The sequence below is a fragment of the Mobula birostris genome, chromosome 11 (assembly GCF_030028105.1).
Source record: "Mobula birostris isolate sMobBir1 chromosome 11, sMobBir1.hap1, whole genome shotgun sequence".
Lineage (NCBI taxonomy): Eukaryota > Metazoa > Chordata > Chondrichthyes > Myliobatiformes > Myliobatidae > Mobula > Mobula birostris.
The window spans coordinates 91,842,615-91,865,972 of NC_092380.1; the positions used below are offsets into that span (position 1 = coordinate 91,842,615).

General features: G+C 39.7%; 1 protein-coding gene across 1 annotated transcript in view; it reads right to left on the minus strand.

Annotated features, from left to right (window-relative positions):
• The window catches only part of LOC140205255 (kinesin-like protein KIF18A), a 114,577-nt gene that overhangs the window by 80,239 nt on the left and 10,980 nt on the right, over positions 1-23,358 (minus strand). The window contains 4 exon segments of the mRNA XM_072272706.1: positions 16,991-17,188; positions 18,736-18,846; positions 21,953-22,057; positions 23,162-23,319. Coding sequence (XP_072128807.1) covers positions 16,991-17,188; positions 18,736-18,846; positions 21,953-22,057; positions 23,162-23,319 — 572 coding nt within the window.

Genomic DNA, 23,358 nt, shown 5'->3' on the forward strand with positions numbered 1-23,358 from the left:
CAGAATCATGCATGGTTGACTAAATGCTTTTAATGGATACATGCTCTTGTTTCAAGAGAACACCCTTATCCTAGGGAGCTGGTACATTGCAGCACCCCTCAAGGATGAAAAAACACAAACTCTGGGTCTAAAGAGAGGTGTGGGGGTGGCTGAAGGGCAAACAGAATGTAACTCTTTGCTTAAAAGGAAACAATGATATGGAGCATCTTGCCTATAATTTAGAGCTTTCACAAGTGCAGAATTTGGCTGATAATTGTTCTTTAAAAAGGGCACAAATAATTTGTAATATGCATGTAGTTGAACAAAATCAGTCAGTTTAGGGAGGTGTATGATGTGCATAATCTCACAAATCCAGTTATTTTGGTACGTGTCCAGTAGATAGTTAGGAAATTAGAAAGAATATGTAAAGGCTTTCAAAATATACCCATTTGTAGAGCAAAAGGGAAAGCTTAAAACAGGGCCCTTAAATAACCTGGAAAATGATCAGCAGAAAGCTGAAAATTTTGAATTTTGTTCTGGCAGAATACAAGGAAGATCAGTTTCCATTCTGATCAATCCAAGATTATAAATGTCCTAGATGAGTTTGGTTTAAATTTACACTTGAAGTCTTTTTTTTTTTGCGCAAAGATTTCAATTATCAGGGCTAAAAACAGACAACCCAATGGGATATTATGCCCCATGAGTATTGTAACTAAGTGAAAAAAAAACTTACAACCAAGCTAAAACAAGCCAACAATGAATCATTGTCATATTATTAATTTCTGCTCCCTAAAAGGAAGAGATGGTAGCTCTACAATACTTTCTGGGTCATTACAATAACTGCCATCCATCATATAGTAGCGCAACTTAACCATAAAGTTCAATTGCAATAGCTAAGAATATTTATTTGAATATCATACTGTGTTGCCCTTAAGGCATTTATTTGACTTTGTCGGGTCTACGCTTTAAATGATTTGTTTGCAACTATTTTCTAGTTAAAGGTTGATAATTATGTTACAGTCTAACAAAGGTAAATTCATGGTCTACGGTATATCGCGGCATGTGAGGATGCCACCTCCGGTTTCGCCGCGTCTTATGTGTAACTCCGGTTCGGGAAGGTGTAAAGGTGGGGCCATGCATGCAGCATGATCGTGAAGAGCTCCGTTTCTACCCACAAAGAAACATTATAGAAGCAATGCCGTAAGTTTATAAGAATGTATTTGAAGTAAAAATATTAACACGGTTTCTGTTAAGGAAGCAGCGGTTGGGGCGGTGCGCGTGCTGACTTTTCAATTTCAAACGCGGGGTCGGCTCAAACTTGGCGGGGGTTTGATGCGACCCCCTCGCCCGCTACGTGGGACGGCTGGAGACACTCGCTAAAAGAAGAGAGCGCGCGTGGTCTCCAGAATGAAACAGACGCTGTATATGTTTGTATTTTTTTTAATCAACAGTTTTCACCATACGATGTTAATGTGGAAGAGTGAACAGTAAATGGTTAACCTTACCACAACTCTCTCTTCATTGGCTCCGGTTTAACTTGGTGTTTAGTCAGAGTTTCAACACACTGCACGAGAACACTACAGTGAAAAGGCGTCATCATTAGACTTTTCGACAAGTGGTATGATGGCTTTGCGATCAAGCACCAAGTTGCTTGCACTCAGCGCCAAGAGCAGTAGGACATTGACAAGTGTGGCTGCCCTCGCAAGAGCTAAAGCAGAAGCCGCCAAGGTGCGAGCGTCATACGCTAAACAAGAAGCAAAACTGAAAATGGAAAAGGCTGCCAGAGAAGTGGAAAACCAGTTGGAAAAGGCAAGGATAGATACAGAGTTAGAAGTGCTGACAGTACAACGAGAAGCTGATGCGGCTGCAGTTGAAGTACAAGTGTTGGAAAACGCTGAAGAAATGCACGTTCTAGATGAAGCTGGAAAATCTATGTTAGAAAGGGCCAAATTGGAACGCACCAGCGAATATGTCCAATCTCAAATTGACCTGCAGATTCATTCTCCCTCTCCATACTTGCCTGTTGGCGTCCCATCTCATGTGAAATCATAGGGAAGCTTCGTTGCATTGCGTCCACTGGGAGAAGACAACTCACAGTATGAAAGGGCTGACTACGAATACTTCCCGACACCAAGCTTACCAGATCCGGCGAGATCAGAGACAAAGGCTGAAGTCAGAACATCAAATCCCATCATGAACGTACACGCTCAGTCACATGTTCCCCAACACAGGTTGCCTGCCTGCTCTTTGTTGTTTGGCCACCTGCAACAGAACCCTTGGCACAGTATTTAGCATGACGAGACCTCATCAATTCAGGACTATATCAGTTTGATAATAAGCCTGAAAATTACCATGCGTGGTACTCCATATTCACCAGCGCCACTGGCGGAGTCCAGCTGACGGCAATCCAAGAGTTGGACCTTATGGCTAAATGACTGGGAAAGGAATCAAGTGAACAGGTGAAACGCATACGCTCAGTATACGTCAGCAACCCCAAGCTAGCCTTACACAAAGCATGGGAGAGACTTCGGGACTGCTATGCGGCCCCTGAAATTATTGAGAAGGCGCTATTTCAACGGCTGAACAATTTTCCTAGGGTGTCAGCCAAGGACCACACTAAATTATAAGAACTCGGAGATTTACTCATGGAGATTCAAAGTGCTAAAGAAGATGGCTATTTAACTGGCCTGTCGTATCTGGATACCTCAAGCGGAGTTGGACCAATTGTGGACAAGCTTCCATTTGGGCTGCAGGAAAGATGGGTGTCTATTGGCTCAGAGTACAAGGAAGAGAACGGTGGTCGATTCCTTCCCTTTGAATATTTTAGTAGGTTTGTATGCAAGGAGGCGAAACAACCCTAGCTTCATGAATCAAGGCAGCACCACAACTCACACCAAGCCAGTCAAACCCATCTTGAACGATTTTGTCATCAATAAACCCGTCTCAGTGCATAAAACCGGTCTCCGCAGTTAACGATGACCCTAGAAAGAATTGTCCATTGCACAACAAACCCGACCCCTCAAAAATGCAGAATGTTTTGAAACAAACCCTTTGACGAAAGGAAGGCCCTTTTCAAGGAAAAAAGAATATGTTTTAAGTGCTGTTCCTCTACCTCCCACCTCGCTAAAGAGTGTACATTCCCCATAAAGCGCTCGGAATGTAACAGCACTAATCATGATGGGGCCATGCATCCCAGCCCGTCACCGCAAATTGCCAAGGCTCCTCTACTCCCACAAGAGGATGGCGGGGAGGGAGAGCATCACTCTGATACAACTATTGTCAGCTCAAGCTGCACAGAAGTTTGCAGTCCAGGTCAGTCAAGCCAATCTTGCTCAAAAATTTGCCTTACTAAGGTATACCCTAAGGGAGCCAAAGACAAGGCCATCAAAGCCTATGTAATTCTGGACGACCAGAGCAACCACTCACTAGTGAGACCAGAGTTCTTTGAGTTGTTCAGCGTAAAGGGTAATCCATTCCCATACTACCTCAGAACTTGCTCTGGCATCGCAGAAACATATGGCAGGAAGGCAGAAGGCTTCCAGCTCGAGTCGCTGGATGGCAAAGTCGTCATCAGTCTCCCTCCACTCTTAAGAGTGCAATGAGATCTTAAGTAACCGATCCAAGATTCCAACGCCAAGCACAGTGCTACACCAGCCCCATCTCCACCACATTGCCAAGCACATCCCAGAACTGGATCCGGAAGCAGAAATATTCCTGCTACTTGGAAGAGACGTTCTTAGGGTGCACAAAGTCAGGCAGCAGGTCAATGGACCACACAACACCCCCTTCGCCCAACGTCTGGATCTGGGCTGGGTGGTGATAGGAGAGGTGTGCCCTGGCAATGTACACAAACTGACAGTTAACACGCTCAAGACCAACGTGCTAGAGAGAGGCCGCTACTCAATTTCTCAGCCCTCCACAATTGTTGCGTGTATCAAGGAAGCACAACAAAGGCACGACCATAGTAAAGTAACTGAGAAGACACTGGGACAGTCAGTCTTCGCTCAAACTAAGCATGATAATAAACTTGCTCCATCGGTGGAAGACGCCATCTTCTTAAAAATAATGGACACAAAGGTCTTTAGAGACGAAGCAAACAACTGGGTCGCCCCACTACCATTCAGAGTACCATGCCAGCACTTGCCAAACAACAAAGAGCAGGCAGGCAACCGGTTCACATCTTTACAACGAGCCCTGAAAAGGAAACCTGAGACCAGTTACAGACGTCATTCTACTTCTACCTAAAGACTGATCCGGAGACTGAAGTTCTATACCATGTTTATAGTGACCTTACGAAGGTCAAGTGGGGAGTGTGTTGCCCTTAAGGCACTTATTTGACTTCGTTGGGTCTACACTGTAAATGATTTGTTTGTGACTATTTTCTAGTTAAAGTTAAAGGTTGATAATTATGTTACAGTATAACAAAGGTAAATTCATTGTCTATGGTATATCGCGGCATATGATGATGTCACCTCCGGTTTCGCCGCGTCTTGTGTAACCTCTGGTTCAGAGCAGGTGTGAAGGTGGGCGCCATGTGTGCAGCATGATCGTGAAGAGCTCCGTTTCTACCCACAAAGAAACATTTTAGAAGCAACGCCGTAAGGTCATAAGAATGTATTTGAAGTAAAAATATTAACTCGGTTTCTGTTAAGGAAGCGGCGGTTGGAGCGGCGTGCGTGCGGGCTTTTCAATTTCAAACGCGGGGTGGGCTCGAGCCCGGCGGGGGTTTGATGCAACCCCCTCACCCGCTACTCGGGGCGGCTGGGGACACTCGCTAAAAGAAGAGAGCACGCGTGGTCTCCAGAATGAAACAGACGCTGTATATGTTTGTTAAAAATGCAAACAACAGGAATTCTGCAGATGCTGGAAATTCAAGCAACACACATCAAAGTTGCTGGTGAACGCAGCAGGCCAGGCAGCATCTCTAGGAAGAGGTACAGTCGACGTTTCAGGCCGAGACCCTTCGTGCCTGTATATGTTTGTATTTTTTTTTTTTTTTTTAAATCAACAGTTTTCACTATACGATGTTAATGTGGAAGAGTGAACAGCAAATAGTTAACCTTACTACGACCGTCTTCATTGACTCCGGTTTAACTTGGTATTTAGTCAGAGTATCAACACACTGCACGAGAACACTACACATACAATTTTGTACAGATTCATAGTTTCATACAGTTAAGGACAAAAATATATCTGCTTAACTTGCTGACCAGCTAGATGGAAAGTAGTTTGTTTGAAGAACAGCATGATGGAAAAACACTTGTGCAAGAGTTTCAGATACAAAAATTTTACTTATGATCAACTATATGTACGTATCAGTAGCAATAGCTCGAAATTTGTATTTCCTTACATTTACATTGCTAAGTATTTTCTACGAACAGCTCTTTCATGCCCCTTTCCTCTCAAAAACAATACACACACAACAAATATATGGAGCAGAATTATATTCAGCTGGATTAGAGTTTATTTAATATTTTTTTAAAAAAAATTATCGGACATCCAACCTTTGTGTTACGATAAACTAAGAACAGTATCATCCAACAATTGTCTCAGCATGAACATTAAATAGAGACAAAAATCTATTTCTTGATGTAATAAGGCAAATTGCCCAATATAACAACTTACAAAAAAACTTGTAATTGATTCAGATATCAAAGCCTAAATTATGATCACAACTCTTCAAAATACAAATTTGCATTTGCCTAATCAACATTGACAGGCTTGCATTTTTCAATTAAAGTAAGACTTTTCCCTCATTTCTCTCTAAAGAACAAGGTGGGATCTGTTGGAAAAGCTTCAGTAATCACAAAGGTGGTTACATTTAAGAGCAAGTTAAACAAGAAATATCAATGGATGAGCTGATATGGGCCTGTTCAAACCACACCGAAACCCATTCTTTCTTAAAAGGTTCACAAATGCTCATTGATCACTGGTTAGTAAACAATGTGGAAAATGAAAACCATATCTCATAGCATCCTTTGGCAGGAGAATTGGAACAATTTTATTTAGGACAAACATAATCAGAAAAGAACCTCATAACTGGTTACTTTCCTGGAGGTACGCAACCAAACTGCACACATTGCCCCAAATTAGGCTTCACTAATGTCTTAAACAATTTCAACATTAACAACCCAAGTCCTGTACTCAACACATTAACTTATGAAGGACAATGTGCCAAAAGCTTTCTTTATGACCCTATCTACCTGTGACAACACTTCCAAAGAATTATGGATCTGTCTTCCCAGATCCCCCTGTCCTACCACACTCTACCATTCTCTGTACAAGACCTACCTCGGCTGGTCCTTCCAAAGTACAACATCTCACATGTCTATATTAAATTCCATCTGCCCATTTTTCCAGGTAGTCCAAAATCCTCACTGTCCACTACAACCTCAATCTCAGTGTCATCTGCAAATTTGGTGATCCAGTTTAACATGTTATCATCCAGATCATTGATACAGAAAACAAACAACAGACCCAGCTTCATCACTGCTAGTCAAAACCTCCAGTCAGAGGCAACCATCTACAAACACTCTCTGGCTTCTTCTGCTAGGCCAATGTCCAATCCAGTTAACAAACTTATCTACTGAACTTTCTTGACCAACATCCCATGCCGGACCTTGTCAAATGCCTTGCTAGTCCATGTAGACAATATCCACTGCCTTGCCTTCATCAACTTTCCAGGCAACTTCTTTGAAAAACTCCAAGATTGGTTAGACATAGCCTACCATGCACAAAGTCATGCTGACTGTCCCTAATCAGCCCCTATCTAAAAGCTTGTACATAATCCCTTAGAATACCTTCCAATAACTTTCTCACTACTGATGTTAGGCTCAGTTGCTTACAATTTCCGGGCTTATTCTTACAGCATTTCTTAAAAAGAGGAACTTTAGCTATCACCAATCCACCAGCACTTCACTCATGGCCAAAGATGTTTTAAATCTCTGCTGAGCCCCTACAATTTCTGCACTAGCCTCCCACAATCTCCAAAGGAATACCTCATCATGCCCTGGGGATTTATCCACCCTAAATTGACTTAAGACAGCAAATACCTCCTCCTCTGTAATCTGTATAGGGTTCACGACCCAAGTGCTGTATTGTCTCATAATGCAGATTGTCCGCATTCTGAGTAAATGTAAAAGGCAAAAAAGAATCCATTTAAAATCTCCCCCACCTCTTTTGGCTCAACACATATTACCATGCTGACGTTTTCGAGACTTATTTTGGCCCTTGTTATTCTTTTCTTCTTAACAGAAGTTCTAAGGACTCTCCTTCACCTTGTCTGCTCGAGTAACTTCATGCCTTCTTTAAGCCTTCATGATTCCCTTCAAGCGTTCTCTTGCAGTTCTTATACTCAAATACGTTATTTTCTTCCTCCTGCCTCTACCAGCAATTCATCTCCTTTTGCTTAACCAGTGCCTCAATATCTCTCTCAAAAAAAGTTCCCTAAACCGGTTATCCTTGGCTTTTTATCCTGACAGGCGTATACAAGCACTTCACTCTTAAAATTTCACTTTTGAAGGCCTCCTACTTACCAAATACACCTTTACCTATCCTGATCCACACTTGCCAGATCCTTTCTGATACCATCAAAATTTGCTTTTCTCCAGTTTAGAATTCAGACCTCTCCTTCTCCATAATTACCTTGAAACTAATGGCATTATGATCACTAGATGCAAAGTGTTCTCCTACACAAACGTCTGTCACCCGCCCTGCCTTATTCCCTAAAAGACGATAGAGAGTCGTGCTCTCTCTAGTTTGGATTTCTACATAATGATTAAGAAAAATTCCCTGAGCAAATTTGACAAACTCTTTCCCATCTAGTCCTCTTACAGTATGGGAGTCCCAGTCAAAATGTTGAAAGTTAAAATTACCTATCACAAACACATCAACCCAAACAAGATGCTGGAGGAACTCAGCAGGTCAGGCAGCATCTATGGAAAAGAGTTTCACACTGAGACCCTTCATCAGTACTTGCGTTTCTTGCAACAGACTGCAATTTCTCTACAAATTTTTTCCTCCAAATCCTGCGGACTGTTAGATATCTATAATACAATTCCATTACGTGGTCACACCTTCCGTATTCCCTAGTTATAATCACAAAGCTTCACTAGGTAAGCTCTGGGCTGACTGAGCACTGCCGTGACATTTTCCCCGACTAGAAATGCCACCCCTTCCACTCTACCATGTCTAAAATAACAGCACTCTGGAATATTGACTGCCAATCTTGCCCCTTCTGCAAATGAGTCTCACTAATGGCCAAATGTCACAATTCTACATGCTTAAGCTCAACCACCTTTCTTTGCATTAAAATATACACAACTTAGAACATTCGTCCCACAATGCTCAATCTTTGATTCCTGACCTTTTACATAGGTTTAACATCTTTCTCCACAATTACTCCACTAACGGTTCTAGTGTTTTGTTTCCCATTTATCTGCAACTCTAGTTGAAACCTCCATACAGCATTAGCAAACCATTCTGCTAGGATATTTGTGCACCTCCAGTTCCCTAACACTCTAAACTCACTTTGCAGAACCTTGTTACTCATCCTACCCATGTTATTGGTACCAACATGGGCACAACTTCTGGCTGCTCACCCTCCAATTCAAGAACGTTGTGTGTTCCTGACACTAGGCAACAAGCCACCTATAAATTTCATTCTCTTCAACAGAATCTCCTTTCTGTTCCTTCAACCAATGAACTCCCCCATCACTACAGCTTGCCTCTTGACCCCTTTTTCTTCTGAGCCACAGACCCGATTGCTGTGGCTTTCCACTCCCCACAACAGTATCCAAAGTTGATTGTCAAGAGAACAGCAACAGGGGTACTCTGCGCTAACTACTTACACCCTTTCCCCTTCCCCATGTTCACTCAGTTATCTGTGTTCTGCATCATGGGTGTAACTACCTCTCTGAGTGTCCTATTAACCCCTCAGCCTCCCGAACGAATTGGAATTCATCCAGTTCCAGCTCCAACTCCTTAACATGGAGTGTTGGAAGCTGCAGCTGGATGCACTCCTTGCAGGTGTAGTCATCAGGGACACTGGAGATTTCTCTGCCTTCCCACATCCCACAAAATGACTTTCCAGTGTCCTGTCTGGCATCCCCACTGCTCTAGATGTGTATAACGAGAAAATATATATTTTTAAATCTACCTACAAGCCTAAGCCTCTCTTCAATGAGAATCTCAACTTCCCACTCCAACATTGGTCCACTTACATGATGGCCACTCCACTTAAAACTAGCTTTCTTTAAAAAAAAAAGGTCCTTGCCAAGTGCTTAATTATGCACAACCCAATGTCTTCTTGGGAACTGTCGTGCACAAAATGTTGCTGGAACTTGAGGACCTTAGTTAAAGCACAAGTGGTGGACACAGGGACAATTTCAACATTTGAGAGAAATTTGGATAGGTACATGGATGAGAGGGATATGGAGGGCTATGGCCTGTGTGCAGGTTGATGGGAGTAGGCAGATTAATCAATAATCTCAAGAGACTCATGATTACACAAGGTCAAGCAGCATGCAGTGAGATTCAAGTTCATTATTCCACTTAAAATTACCATTTCATTAATAATCCACTGTGGTGAAAACAGATTTAGTTCCTATCACCCAAAGGGAGTTGAAAATAGTAATAACAATCATTCCTTCAATTTGCTCTGAAGTAGGAAGCACCTCAGTTCAGTAGTCATTCCTGTATAAGCTATCTTCAGATGCACAAGGGCAGATACATTTCAAACTTTAAATAAGTTTGCCAGTGAAGCACTGAAAATTAATTGTCAACTAGATCAGCAGTCTCCAACTACCGGGCCGCAAAGCATGTGCTATCGGGCCGCGAGGAAACGATACGAGTCAGCTGCACCTTTCCTCATTCCCTGTCATGCACTGTTGAACCTTGAACATAGAGTTGCCAACTGACCCATATTTGCTGGGACATCCTGTATATTGGGCTAAATTGGTTTGTCCCATACGGGGACCATCCTTGTCCCGTATTTCCTCTGCTAAGGTAGAGCGTTCCTATAAAATCTTTTGTGCCGAAACAGCATAAAGCGAAGAAGCAATTTCTATATATATATATATATATATAGGAAAAATTTTTCAGCGTTCCCAGACCCCAAAAATAACTTACCAAATAATACACAAAACCTAAAATAACACTAACATATCATTCCTGCTTTTACTATATGATAAATACACAGATAAAGTAGAAATAATGTATGTACAGCATAGTTGGGAAGATTAAGCCAAAACCAATTGGGAGGGGGGGGGGGGGAAACGGCATGTATGCGCATGTCACACACGCGCATAACAGGTGCCCCGCGCAAGGCTTCATGGTCATGGTAGTCTTTCTCGGGGTAAACACAAGTGTCCCGTATTTGACTGCTACTTTTGTCCCTTATTTGGGAGTGAGAACGTTGGCAACTCTAACTGTAAAAGACATGTTGAGGTGGAGTTTAACCCTACTTGAACACCCACTGGTCGGCTGGTCCGCAAGAATATTGTCAATATTAAACTGGTCCACAGTGCAAAAAAGGTTGGGGACTCCTGAACTAGATTGCATTTGATAAAAATAAAAACAATTGCAAAATGAAAATGTATAACAGAAGTCCTCTTGTTTGGAACTTGTGGCTCATGTTTCTAATTTCTGAGGAGACTGAAGAGAGCAGGTCTATGTACACTATGACCTTCTACACATGTGCAGTGAGGAGGATCCTAACATGCGACATCACTGTGTGGTCTGGAAACAGACAGGAGGGCTCTACAACAGGTAGTCAAAATGGCCCAGCCCAATGCATCACTGGCACCAACTAACCACCATCAGGGGTGTAAATACAGAAAGATGCGGGTAAAAGGCCAGCATGAGGGATTACACCCACCCCACCCATGGACTGTTTGTGCCACCTTCATCAGGGAAGAGGCTATGCAGCATCCATTTCAGAACCACTCCACTCAAAAATAGTTACTTCCCCCAAGCCATCAGGCTGATCAACACCACCACCCAGTAACCCACTCCGTCACCACTACATACACTTCACTGAGCATTACTATCAATCCATGTATTATAACAGTTACTTCCATAGTGTTTCATTGTTTCTTTATTGCATTCTTTATGCTTGTTTTTTTTATGCTGCATCAGATCCAGAGTAACAATCTTTCCATTCTCCTTTACACGTGTCGAAAAATGACAATACACAATTTTGAATTTTGAATGTTGAGTAATGCTTTTACCACAGTACAATAAAGACAGATTCATAACCTCAGGGTGTTTCCAGTAGTAAAACAAAGATGGTTTTCTTTGGTGGATCAAAACATTTACAAATATCAGACCATTTTGTATATCTATATGGGGAAATATTGATCTATATCACAGCATACAATGAGTCTCAAAGCTTTCTTTCTGTCCTATTAGCTGGAGTTCCATAAAAAGAAAAAGGAAAATTAAGAGCCAGATCTTCTTCGAGCAGTAGTTCAGAATTTCCAGCCTCCACAAATTTATAGATGAGGGAAGATAACTTAGGTAAATTTTGGACTCTTGGAGGACATGATTGGGAGCTAATAATGGAGAAATAATAAATTGGCAGCATCTAAGTTATTTAATGGCTTTGTGGTCAAAGTCACTAAAAATATATCAATAATATTAAATGCAGGACAAAAGGATGAGAAGAGTTCATTCAAGATCACCAGAGGAAAAATGTTCCAGACAAACTAAAGTCTGATAATTCTCAATCCTCAGTTCTCAAAAGTAGTGACTGTAGAATGATTCATTTGATTAGATCTTCCAAAATTCACCAGATTCTGGAAAGGATTGGAAAAAACACAAATTAAATGTTTTCATTCCAGAAAACAGTCATGAAGGAAAGCATAAAATTACAGGACTATTCTTGGTTATTGGAAAGTTGCTGCAATCTATTAGTAAGTTAGCAGGAGCAGAACATCTCGCCAAAGAAGCCACATTGATTCTGCTTGCTTGTGAAATACAAAGTGAAAATACTTGTCAAATTTAAAGTTCTGAGGACATTCCGAGTGAAGGGATACTGGCAAGTTGACAATAGGAAGAGTTAGGGGCAATACACTCCTGCTATAGTGAAAGGCAAGGCTGGCAGGAATAGAGAAATCCAGCCAACAAGGGAACTGCCACTCCAGCTACGAAAAAGAGGCTTACCTCAGGTATAACAAGCTGGGATCATACAATTTCCTTTGGGTATAAATGATTTAGGAGTATCCTTGAGTAGACACAAGGTTGTTTTGACAGTTAAGATAAAGAATCCCAGGATCTGACCAACTGTATTCCCAGACATTATGGGAAATCAAGGAAGAAATTGCTAGGACCCTAGTAAGGATACTTGAATCATCACTAGCCACAGGCATTGTATCCTAATACTGGAGGGTGTCTGGTGTTTTGCATTTAAAAAGGGGCTACAGGACAAGTCAGGGAACTGTAGGCCAATGCTAGAAAAGTTACTAAATGAAATTTAATAGAAAATCTACCTTCAGTTAAAAAGACAACAACTTTCAGGGATACTCAGCACAGCATTGTGTATGGGGAATTGTTTCACACATTTGATGAGTGTTCTTTTGAAAACATAAGCAATAGGTCCGGTATTATTTACTATCTGTATTAATGATTAGCAAGTTTGTGGATGACACCAAAATTGTTGGTTTATATCTGGACCTAGATCAGTTATCAAAGTGGGCCAAGATTTGGCAGATGGAATTTAACACTGACGAATTCCAGGCATTACATTTTAAGTAGTTAATCTCGGGCAGGGAACTTGCAAAGTAAATGGTAGTGCCTGGACAGTGTTGTGTACTCAAGTCTCTCTGTTCTACATGTACCATTCAGAAAATACTTGTACACAAAAGGGGTTGGTGGTGCTGCAGGTTTATTTGAACACATGCTGAAAGAGCTGATGGGAGAGGAATGAAGACCAGAGGTCTCTGATGAGATCAGCAGCTATTGTTGATCATGGCCTGTCCATGGGTAAGGCAGGTCTTAGGTTACAGCCTAATGTGCCACGTACATATGCTAACAATTATTCAGAATTTCAGTAATGAGATTCATTAAGACACGACATTGCAAATTTACACCCGTCTGTAATTGAACACAATACAGCTCGTCTTCTGCCAAGTTTGCAGATTATCTAAAGATAGGTGGATTGGGAGAATGGGCAAAGTGGCAGGGTACATCCATCTACTTTGGTAGAAGGAATAAAGGTGTAGACTATTCTATGTGATGTTGGGCCACTAATTTTCATCATTAAAAACACAATAGACCAGAGGTGACCATTATTACACTACATTTCTGTTATCAGAGATGTATGTTTTTTGCCCCCAAAGAGGTGAGCAATTTTGTCTTCGCCTTCAATGTAACGCAGACAGTAAACTGCTGAGATTACAATGAAGACCGCTTTCAATACTTGCACCTCATTCTATTGTTCTTTCAATGTTCTTATTAATGATTGGATTAGTAATCATTATATTTACAATAATGGACTAAGTATCCTGATCTCTGGCATTATACACAGTAAGCAATAGGCATCACACTGTACAACTGACTACACTGTTAATGTATGCCTCACTGAGAAGGATGAGTGTTTTGCCAATGGTTACCAGTGATTCCTTATGTGCCTGATGTAATGCTGTGTGCTACTGTTTCAATTGCTCACTTTTGCTGTAAGCATTTATTGTTTTGATTAGCTGAATGTGTTTTGCAGTGAGAATGAGGAGTCTTGCAAAAAGTGTTAGTATTTTGCGGGCAGTGTCAACTGTTTTGAGAATGTGGCTAGTTTTGACCAGCGTGGTTAAATGACAAAGAAAAACTAACTCATTGAAAATGGCAACAAGATAGACAGCATAGAGAAGGCAGTGTTTGATTTAACTGCCTTCGTTAGTTAGTGCACCAAATCCAAGAGGTCATGTTAAAGCTGTACAAGGCATTGATGAGACCAAACTTGGAGGAATGAGTACAGTGGGCACTGAGCTATAGGAAGAAGGTCATTAAGCTAAAAGTGTGCAGGGAATGTTTAAGGATATAACCAAGACTTAAGGGCTGAGCTATAAAGAGAAACTAAACAGGCTGGGGCCATGCTTTCTGGAGGGTAGGAGATATGGAATGACCTTAGAGGCAAACAAAATCATGAGGTATAAATGAGGTGAATAGTCAACCTTTCTAAAAATAGGGAGTCTAAAACTAGGTGGCATAGTTTTAAGGTAGTGGAAAAATTTAAACCAGATCTGATGGGCAATATTTTCCACTACAGTGTAGTAGGTATAACAACAATGTTTTAAGGTAATTAGTGAGGTAAGTGGATAGAAAAGGATTGGAAAATATGGGCAAAAAGCAGGCAAATAGGACCGACTCAAGCATTTTGGTCATCATGGATGAGGAGGGTCAAAAGGTCAGTTCCATGCTGTATAACTCCATGATACCCATGTGTAAAGAAACAAAGCTGACATTTCAAATCCAAACCCTAGTCCATATTAGTAAAAGAGGGGGAAAAAAAAGTTGATTTCAGTTACCCATATCCTTTCCCAACAGTTTAAATGACCAGCAATTAATACTATGGGTACAAGAGCAGGTCACAAGCCATTATTCTGCAGTACAGGTGTAGGATTGCCTATGGTGTTCCACCATCTACAAGACAAAATCAGGAGAATGGTAGAAAATAGAGTGGGAGAGAACACACCCCTAAGGTGCACCAGAGCCGAATGTGCAGATGTAGTAATGTGCTTGCCTCGTGTCATAAACTTCCTTTCTAACAAAAGGCAGTACATGACAGGATCTGTACATCCACCTACATATGGGACCTGGTACGTCAAATTTGGAGTTTGCTCTTGCAGAGGCTCAGGGATGATGGTATTGAAGGCTGAACGGCGGGTGGGTCGAGATACAGTAATATGAAGTCAAGATCAATGTTACTTCAGTGATAGAATGCGAACATCTTGTTTCATGGGAAAAGGAAAAGGGTGGCCGAGGTTCTCCAATTTGCAGTGTCACAATGTGCAGAACTATGTAACATGCACTGGAAATGAGATTAGGCTAGACAGTGCTTTTCCTAAATGGTATGGACAAGGTAGTCAAACAGGTTAATTCCATTTTGAAATACATTTGAATTTATCTTGGCATCCATCAAACACAGCAGCATTTAATTGAAAACTCCTGTCTTCAATACTTAGATTGGGTCATCAGAAATCTGTACATTATTCATAAAAGACTGTTGAGAACTAGGAGAGTTCGCAACTTTACTATCAAAATGACAATGACATTCCATCTCTAAGAACCATTATAGTACTGTGATTTTGCCAGAAATATTATTGGAGGGTTTCATCTATAAAAACAGGTTAGATTTAGGGAGGTGACAAATGTTTAGTGGTCTGCAAGACAAAAAGTAGAAATTCAAAAGGTAGTTTAAAAAAGTTTTAAAGGACAAGAATTTAAATTCCAGACACTATAGTGACAAAGACAGGAATTTTAAAAAGTACTCAAAGGAGAACCATCAACAATTTCAGCTATTGTAGCATTCAAAAAGGTAAAACAACAATGGAATAAGCTGAGTGCATGTTCAAGGCTTACAATGTGAGCAACTTTAGTTAAAAGTTTGCCCCTTTGATCCATAAGAAGAGATAAAGTAATAAGATGAAGCCAAACAGATGTCTAAAATCTATTATTTAGATTTTGGCTGAAGTATTTCTGATGACCGGAGAGGTTTCATGGTGTAGCAGGGAGGTACTAATCCAACCGTACTGGCACAGAAAAGTTGCATTATTTTAAAATAGTGTACAATTTTCGTAAATATTTTAGTAAGGAGTGTTTGACAAAGTCCTTCGGAGTGGATTATTCAGATCAAGATTCATGTGATCCATGGTGACTTAGCTGCTTGAATTCAGAATCATCTTGCCCTTAAAAAGCAAAGGGTAGTACTTATTAGACTTTCTGGCTGAAGGTCCATGATAAGTGACTTGGATGAAAACGTGGATAGGTAGGTTAGTTAGGCTGCAAGATGATAAAAGATTGATGGTGTTGTGGATAGTGTAGAATATTAACAAGGGGTTTGATGCAGATGTGTGGAGAAGTGACAGATGGGAGTTAATCCTTCCAGATGTGAGATGTTGTACTTTGGGAGATCAAATGTAAAGGGACAGTACACAGACAGTATGCAGATCCCTTCATAATGTTGATGTGCAGAGGAATCATGGAGTCCAGTGCCTTCGCAGGATAAGGCGGTATCTGGCATGCTTAATGCTGGTAGTCATGGCATTGAATTCAACAGCTATAAGTTGCGCTGCAACTTTGTAAAACTCTGGTTAAGCTGCATGTGGAGTATTGCAGTCAATTCTTGTCACTCCGTTGAAGAAGGGATGTGGAGGCTTTTGAGGGTACAGGAGATATTTACCAGGATGCTGCCTGGAAGAGAAGCCATGTACTACAAGGAGTGGTTGCACAAACTTAATTGCTTTCTCGAGAGCAGCAGAGGCTGAGGGAAGATCTCACAGGGGTTTGTAAGAGGCAGAGATACACAGGGTCAAATACCCAAAACTAGTAACATACATTTAGGGAGAAAGGAGGCAAGTTCAAAGGAGATGTGTGGGGTGACTGGAATACAATGCCAAGGTGGTATTGGAGACAAATATTATAGAGGCAAAACATCACAGGCCAAAGGTTCCGTTCCTGTGCTGTTCTGTTCGACGTTCTACATCATCTTGATCAAGTTCAAAACAGACATAATAAGACACTCATCTTCTGTCGGCCAATTGAAGATAAATTTTTCACTTCCACTTAAGATTGCTATCAAACATCAAATTCATGGTGTATTTAATAAACACAAGATATTTAAAACATTAAAATTATATTTCAGGCCACAGTAAATCTAAATACTTTCCCACCCTCCCCCAAAATAAAAGAGCTGCAAACTCAAATTTCAGGAACAAATTGGAGAAAGACAAGGTTGCAGCAGATCCAATACAAAGCATCTTTGACAAGATGTAAAGAGGATAAAGAACTTTGTTCTTACCTTCGAATCTGTTAAAGCATTGATGACATTTCCCAAAGCCAAGAGAGATCGGTTAATATTGGCCCCCTCCCTGAAGCGAGCTGCTTTCATATTCATAGAACTAATACGTTCAGATCCAGCCAAATCAACAAGACACATTTTTGCAATTTTAATGTTTTGATTGATGTTTGCAGTTCTATCTTGCTGCCTTAAATAAATCTGTAAAATGAACCATGTAAGAAATCTGCTGTACAACACCAGAGGCTAGAACTATACTAAAGTTAAAATATTTAACATGCAGTTATCTTCCCTAATGTTTCAGAAAAGTGCATAAAAATAAACCATATAATAAATTGTTTTGTATAAAACACTGAAAAACAAAGGTCTGAAATCTTAGTACAAAACACAAATGAGCTTTCTCTAGCTCCAACTTGGTTCAGTCCATTCCTTGCTGCTTTCTGCATAGTGTGACGAGAGTACACATAGATTAAGATGTTAACTGTCCTGTGCTGGCACCAGTGGGATCAGCAGTTGGTCTGCTACCTGTCTTCAGGAGAAAGAGAGATAAGGAAAACAATGGAGCAGCATTTGGAGATGTGTAATGAAGGGACGGAAGGAGAGCTGTCAAGATCGGCCCCCCCTTTGAACCCTGAACTGTTTGAAGTGATGGACAGGCGATACCCCAGCAGGGGGATAAAAAGGGACAGGTTCGCTAAGGCAGGACACACACGACACCCCGAGGTAACGAGACCCTGGAAGCGGTGCGTCTCCCACAAGTCGGTGGGAGGTTTTGGAGGGCTGATCGCGGGACCAAGCCATAGACGCACAAGGTAGAAAGGTACGATCGGCGGGAACCTGGTGTGTGTCCGCCCTTGTCTGGGTGCCAGGTTCACCGCAGAGAAACGATCGTATCTGGAAACGGAGGGGTCACGGTCGGTGACCTCAGAAGACATTACAAAGGGCTCGCCCGAAAGCTGACTGCGAAGAATATCGAAGGTCTGTGTGGAAGCCGTTTGAATATTCATTTGTTTTTGCTCTCTCTCTCCTTCCCCCCACTGTCCATCGCCACGGCAGTGATTACTGTGAACTGAACTCAACTCAGTTGAACTGAACTTTGCGTCACTTTGAAACTGGTCATTTACCCCTAGACGACGATAGAGCTTGGTTGATCCTGTTATCCTAATTCTGTGTACATGTGTGTTTATCATTGCTGAACTGTTGCATTTATTACCCTTTTGATTAGAGTACTGTGTTGCTTGTTTCTTTAATAAAACTTTCTTAGTTCCAGTAATCCAGACTCCAACTGAGTGATCCATTTCTGCTGGTTTGGCAACCCAGTTACAGGGTATGTAACAATAGCTAGAATAAAACTAGACAATGAAGCTTCTGATAAACTACCAAGAGAAATGAGCTGCATACCAATAACAGAATTGATATTTACGTGTAATTGCATTCTATTTATAGATTCTTTCTCAAAAAAGTAATTAAAAATCGTATCATAATAGAATGTATACAAAATATGCACACTTTGTCAAATTACACTTTATTTATTTATTTATTAAATATTTACCTATTCAGAAGAACTAAGAAACCTGGTCAAAATACAAGCAATAGTTCCACGCTTTTCATAAATTGAAAGATCTGAATTTATAATTTCTGTGTTGGCATTACAGAATGGAAGGTAGCATCAGATTAAAATGTAGAGACTTTATCAATGTTACAGTTCAGAAAACAATATAGAATTAAGTTTCTATCCATGGAAATACCTGAAAGACAGCATGAGAACGCGAAGAATTGGCGTTGGCATCAGTAGGATGTTGTGTTCTATTTTTATTTCCATAATCTAACATCTGAAGGAGCTGTTTCGAAGATGTAGGCTATAATGAATTGTTACAAGAAAAGAGGCTTTCAGCTTTAGTCAATTTCATTAAGTTAGTCAATATTTTAACAGAATAATTCCCAAACACATTAGTAACGCAAAAAGAATAGTTAATGTTCCAGTTTCAATGATGCTTTTTCCAGATTAGCATGCAATATTGAGACCCAATAATTACCGAAAGGGAGCAGAATAGCACACATCTTTCTACAACTCTCAGTAATGTGGTAGAGAAAGAATTTTTAAAAAAAAATAATCCCTGACATTTCAATATTTTCAATTTAATAACGAAGATAAAAATTTGTTGAGGTCTCAATTTGCAAAGCAGACAGTTTGAGCTACCAGTAACACTTTATTATACGGCTTACTTTAATGAATTCTTCAGTAGCAAAGTTTTTAAGCCAAAAAAAAGGACATGAATATATCAATTATTTTTAGGTAGTTTTAGCTTTTGAATGACAATTAGAAAAATTAAAACTTCAATTTGTGCCTGGCTCAGATGGAACATATCCCAGTTCACTACGTCAATGAAGTTCATTTTCAAAATTTAAAAATGCAAATTTTCCACTAAATCAGCAAAACTATTCTTAATAGTGTTAAGTTTTTGACAAAATGGCTCAAGTGTCCCATAATTAACAGAGGGAAATTTGATGAGCTAGATTGATTTTACACCGATGTCACTCAAACATTTTCAGTAGGATCCTTGGATAGTGAACAGCTATTAAACACCAACTAATTTTACTACCATTCACTCAGGATATGGAATGAAAAATGCATCGCTTCTACCATCATAAAATCTAGCAAACCAGATTAGACAGCTTTGTCATCAGGAAATATTGAGTAGTCTAGGCCTAAAATCAAGCTGAGCAGAATGAGAGGCATTTTCATTGAAACATTCAAAATCTTTATGGAACTTAAGGTAAATGTAAAATTGATATTTCCTCTGTTGGAGACCATCTAAAACTTGGGTCAGAGTTTCAAAACAGTGAGCTAGCTATTCAGGGCAGATGAAGTTTCCTAAGAAGCAAAGAATTTTTAGAAAAACAACAGAGATTCAGTTGATGAGTATATATAAAACCCCAATTAAGGGGGGAAGATAGTACAGGAAAATAGTGCCAAGATAAAAGATCATCCATAACCTTAATAAATGATAAAACAAGCACAAGGGGGTTGAATGGACTACTTAAAAAAAATGTTTTTTATGATTCATTTACTCATTCCTTGACTGACAAAAATCAGTTGCAGACTTCTGATACAAATTGGTTTGGCAACATTTTTATTAAAGTGCAAGCATTACATCAATTGTTCATCTCCACCCCCCCAAAATTAAATGTGCAATGCACTGTTCGAGGCTTCCTCATGAGTGGGGAAAAAGTTAGCTGGATCTAATGGCCACTGCTTAATCCATTACTAAACCAATATTCTTCATTGAAATGAGAATTGTAAAATATAGTACAGAACTTGCAATGAAGGTGGTTTAAAATCAAAATTTTGTTTTAAAGTTTATCAACTATGCACTAAGGCAAATGTTACTTATGTTTAAAACATTTACTGTAATAATGAACAGATGCAAGAAGCCTGATATGATCAAGAAAACCATTTTGGCATGCAATTTACTCTCCTTGAGAAACATCAGATATAGAATAACGCAATAATAGTAGTATTTTGCTTTTTTACTGCACTTTAAATTATAACTTGGTCAGCAAGACTATTGGTCCTTTAGAAAATAAGCAACTGAATTGAATGGAAAAATTGAATGTAGTACGGGATACCAGGAGGATGTTTTAAATTTTTTTTTTTTTTTTTTATATAAATTTAAAGATAGTGCAGAACAGGTCCTTTTGGCCCAATAAGCCACACCACTAACCAAACCCTCTATTTAAACTTAGCCTATCACAAGACAATTTAAAGTAACCCAATAACCTGTACGTTTTTGGACTGTGGGAGGAAACCCATGTGGTCACAGGAAGAACATACAAACTTCTTACAGACAGTGCTGGAATTGAGTTGTGAACTCTGATGCTGAGCTGTAACAACACCATGCTACACTACTGTAGTGTTCCAATTTTTTCCTTCAAAATATAAATAAACTGTCAAGCTATAGACTGTTCTCAAATGGAAGACTTACTCTATGAAGTTATACTTCAAATCTCAAGTCTGATTCTAGTATAAATATCAGAGGAATTCTGGTAAATTTTGAGTGCCAATTTTCTAAACACATTCTCATAGTTATAAAGCATTGACACAGGCCCTTCATCTGAATTAATTCAAGCTGACCAAGTTATCCAACGAAATTAGTTTCATTTGGCCCACATCAGTTCCCTGACTGTTGAAGGCTACTGTGCCAAATGCATTGTTCACCACCCTGTCTAACTGCAACACCACTTTCATAAAGTTTCATTACTCCAAGGTCCTCCAGTCTCACAAGATTCACCAAGATACTACCATTTACTGTACAAGTCTTCTTCTGGTTTGGCTCTCCAGATTTAACACTTCATACTCAACTGAACTGAAAGCCATTTGCCAATCCTAGCTGAACAAGAACCCCCCTGTAATGTTGATAACTTTTCTGCTGTCTGTGATGCCACCTATTCTGCAGAATCTCTAACCATGCTTTGTTTATATGAAAAATTTGGATTGTACAAGTGTAATGTACAAGTACAAAATGTACAAGTTTCACCAGCACTGATCCCTGTGGTGCTTTACTGAACAATAACCAACGCCCCACCATCACTTTCTTAAAATCAAGCCAATTATGAATCCAGTCTTGGCATCTATTACTCAAAGCTTTATTTCAGAAAAGGTATTTTCTGATAGACAACATTATTCTACATATAGCTTACAACAAAGCCAAACAAAAATACCCTCCATTCAGAAATTAAACAAACAACATTCAACTCTGTAGTTTAAAGAAACTAAAATCAAATTCATACATCAGACCTAGGACACACAATACAAACTTCTGTGGTGACATGCTAAGAAGCCAAGAATAAAAGGGCTGCCCTTCAACAATCTATTTAATACTGCAGGCTCCATGCCCTTCCTGAATCTAAGGGATTTGACCTTGATCAATACTGTCTCGCACTTATAACTCAATTATTTAATACCTTGTGTAGTGTTAATCCCTGGATAACGACTCCACTTTGAGCATCCTCTCGCACTGCCAGAGATCTGGAGTTGGTCAATAGATCGCGTACTTCCTCATTGTATACCTTAAAACAAAGTTATAATTTACTTGTTGCAGACTCCTTCGTACATCAGTACTTTAAAGGGGATTATCACCAGCTGACATTCCTCTCCCATGTCTACCAAACTCTAATGCTTTCATTGAATAATGACAGGATCAATAAACAAATGGAAAACGTGACATTGCTTATCCATTATATCCTATGCATTCTGTACAGGAAATTATAGGCAAATTTCTTAGAAGTCTGGGTTACAATTTTTTCTCTTATGGAAAGAAGAGAACAAAGCTGTTTGGAATTTAAGATACTTTTCACTCTAGTGCTCTCAAACCAATAGCACTGGCCTCATGCAGGAATTGCTAATTCACTAGAGTATGGCATCTTTGGCTCTGAATTATACTCAGAGCAAAAAACAATTGATGATCCATCTCAGTTGTCAAATGCCGAAATTAAACTATGTACTCATTTAGAATCTGACAGTTTTCTGATAACCATGAGCAATATATTGGCAGATGTGCAATTTTTATAGAACAAGTTCCAAACTGGGTTGATCTTCCAGGTGATGCAATCAGCTTTGGAATTCACATCCAAATGTGGAATTCACGAACTTGCTGGCAGCCCTTTGCTGGAATCTGCATTCTATTGTAGTTAATTGCAAGAATGGTGGGGCTATTCATTTCAATGAAAGACATGGCCTGTGGTGTACTAAATTAGGTAATTTAGTTTTCAATTAATTTACTCTTTAAAAAAATTAAACAACTTGATATTCTTAAAAATTAAAGTTCATTTCTGGCTAGATATAGCAAAACAATGAATCTTTCTGCTGTTCTCCTTCTACCATTATATTGTATAAAACTCAACTATCTTGCAGTGCCTCATCATACAAGAGTCATGGCACAACAAAAAAAAAGCAAGGTTTACACAATTATCTCATCACTCAACGTCTGGCTAAATAACTCTCCAACGCATGAAAGAAATGAAGCTATGAAGATTATAGTTCTACTTGCAAACATTAACAGATGGCAAATCAACCTTGTATTTTTGAAATCAAAACCACCTTGCAATTATGAACACCAAATGGTATTTCCTTAAGACAACATGAAATAATATTCTAATAATGTTTAACCTCACCTCCAAGTATGAAACTGCAACATCACACCTTTTCTCATTTTTCAGCTGTTCTATTCGATTGTACAACTCCTTCATAGTTTGGTACATTACCCCTGGTTTCTCTGATGATCCCAACATTGTATGAGTTTTGCCAGATCCTGTAGCACCATAGGCAAAGACTAGGCAAACAAAAGTAATATCATTGTTACCAAAGCTCT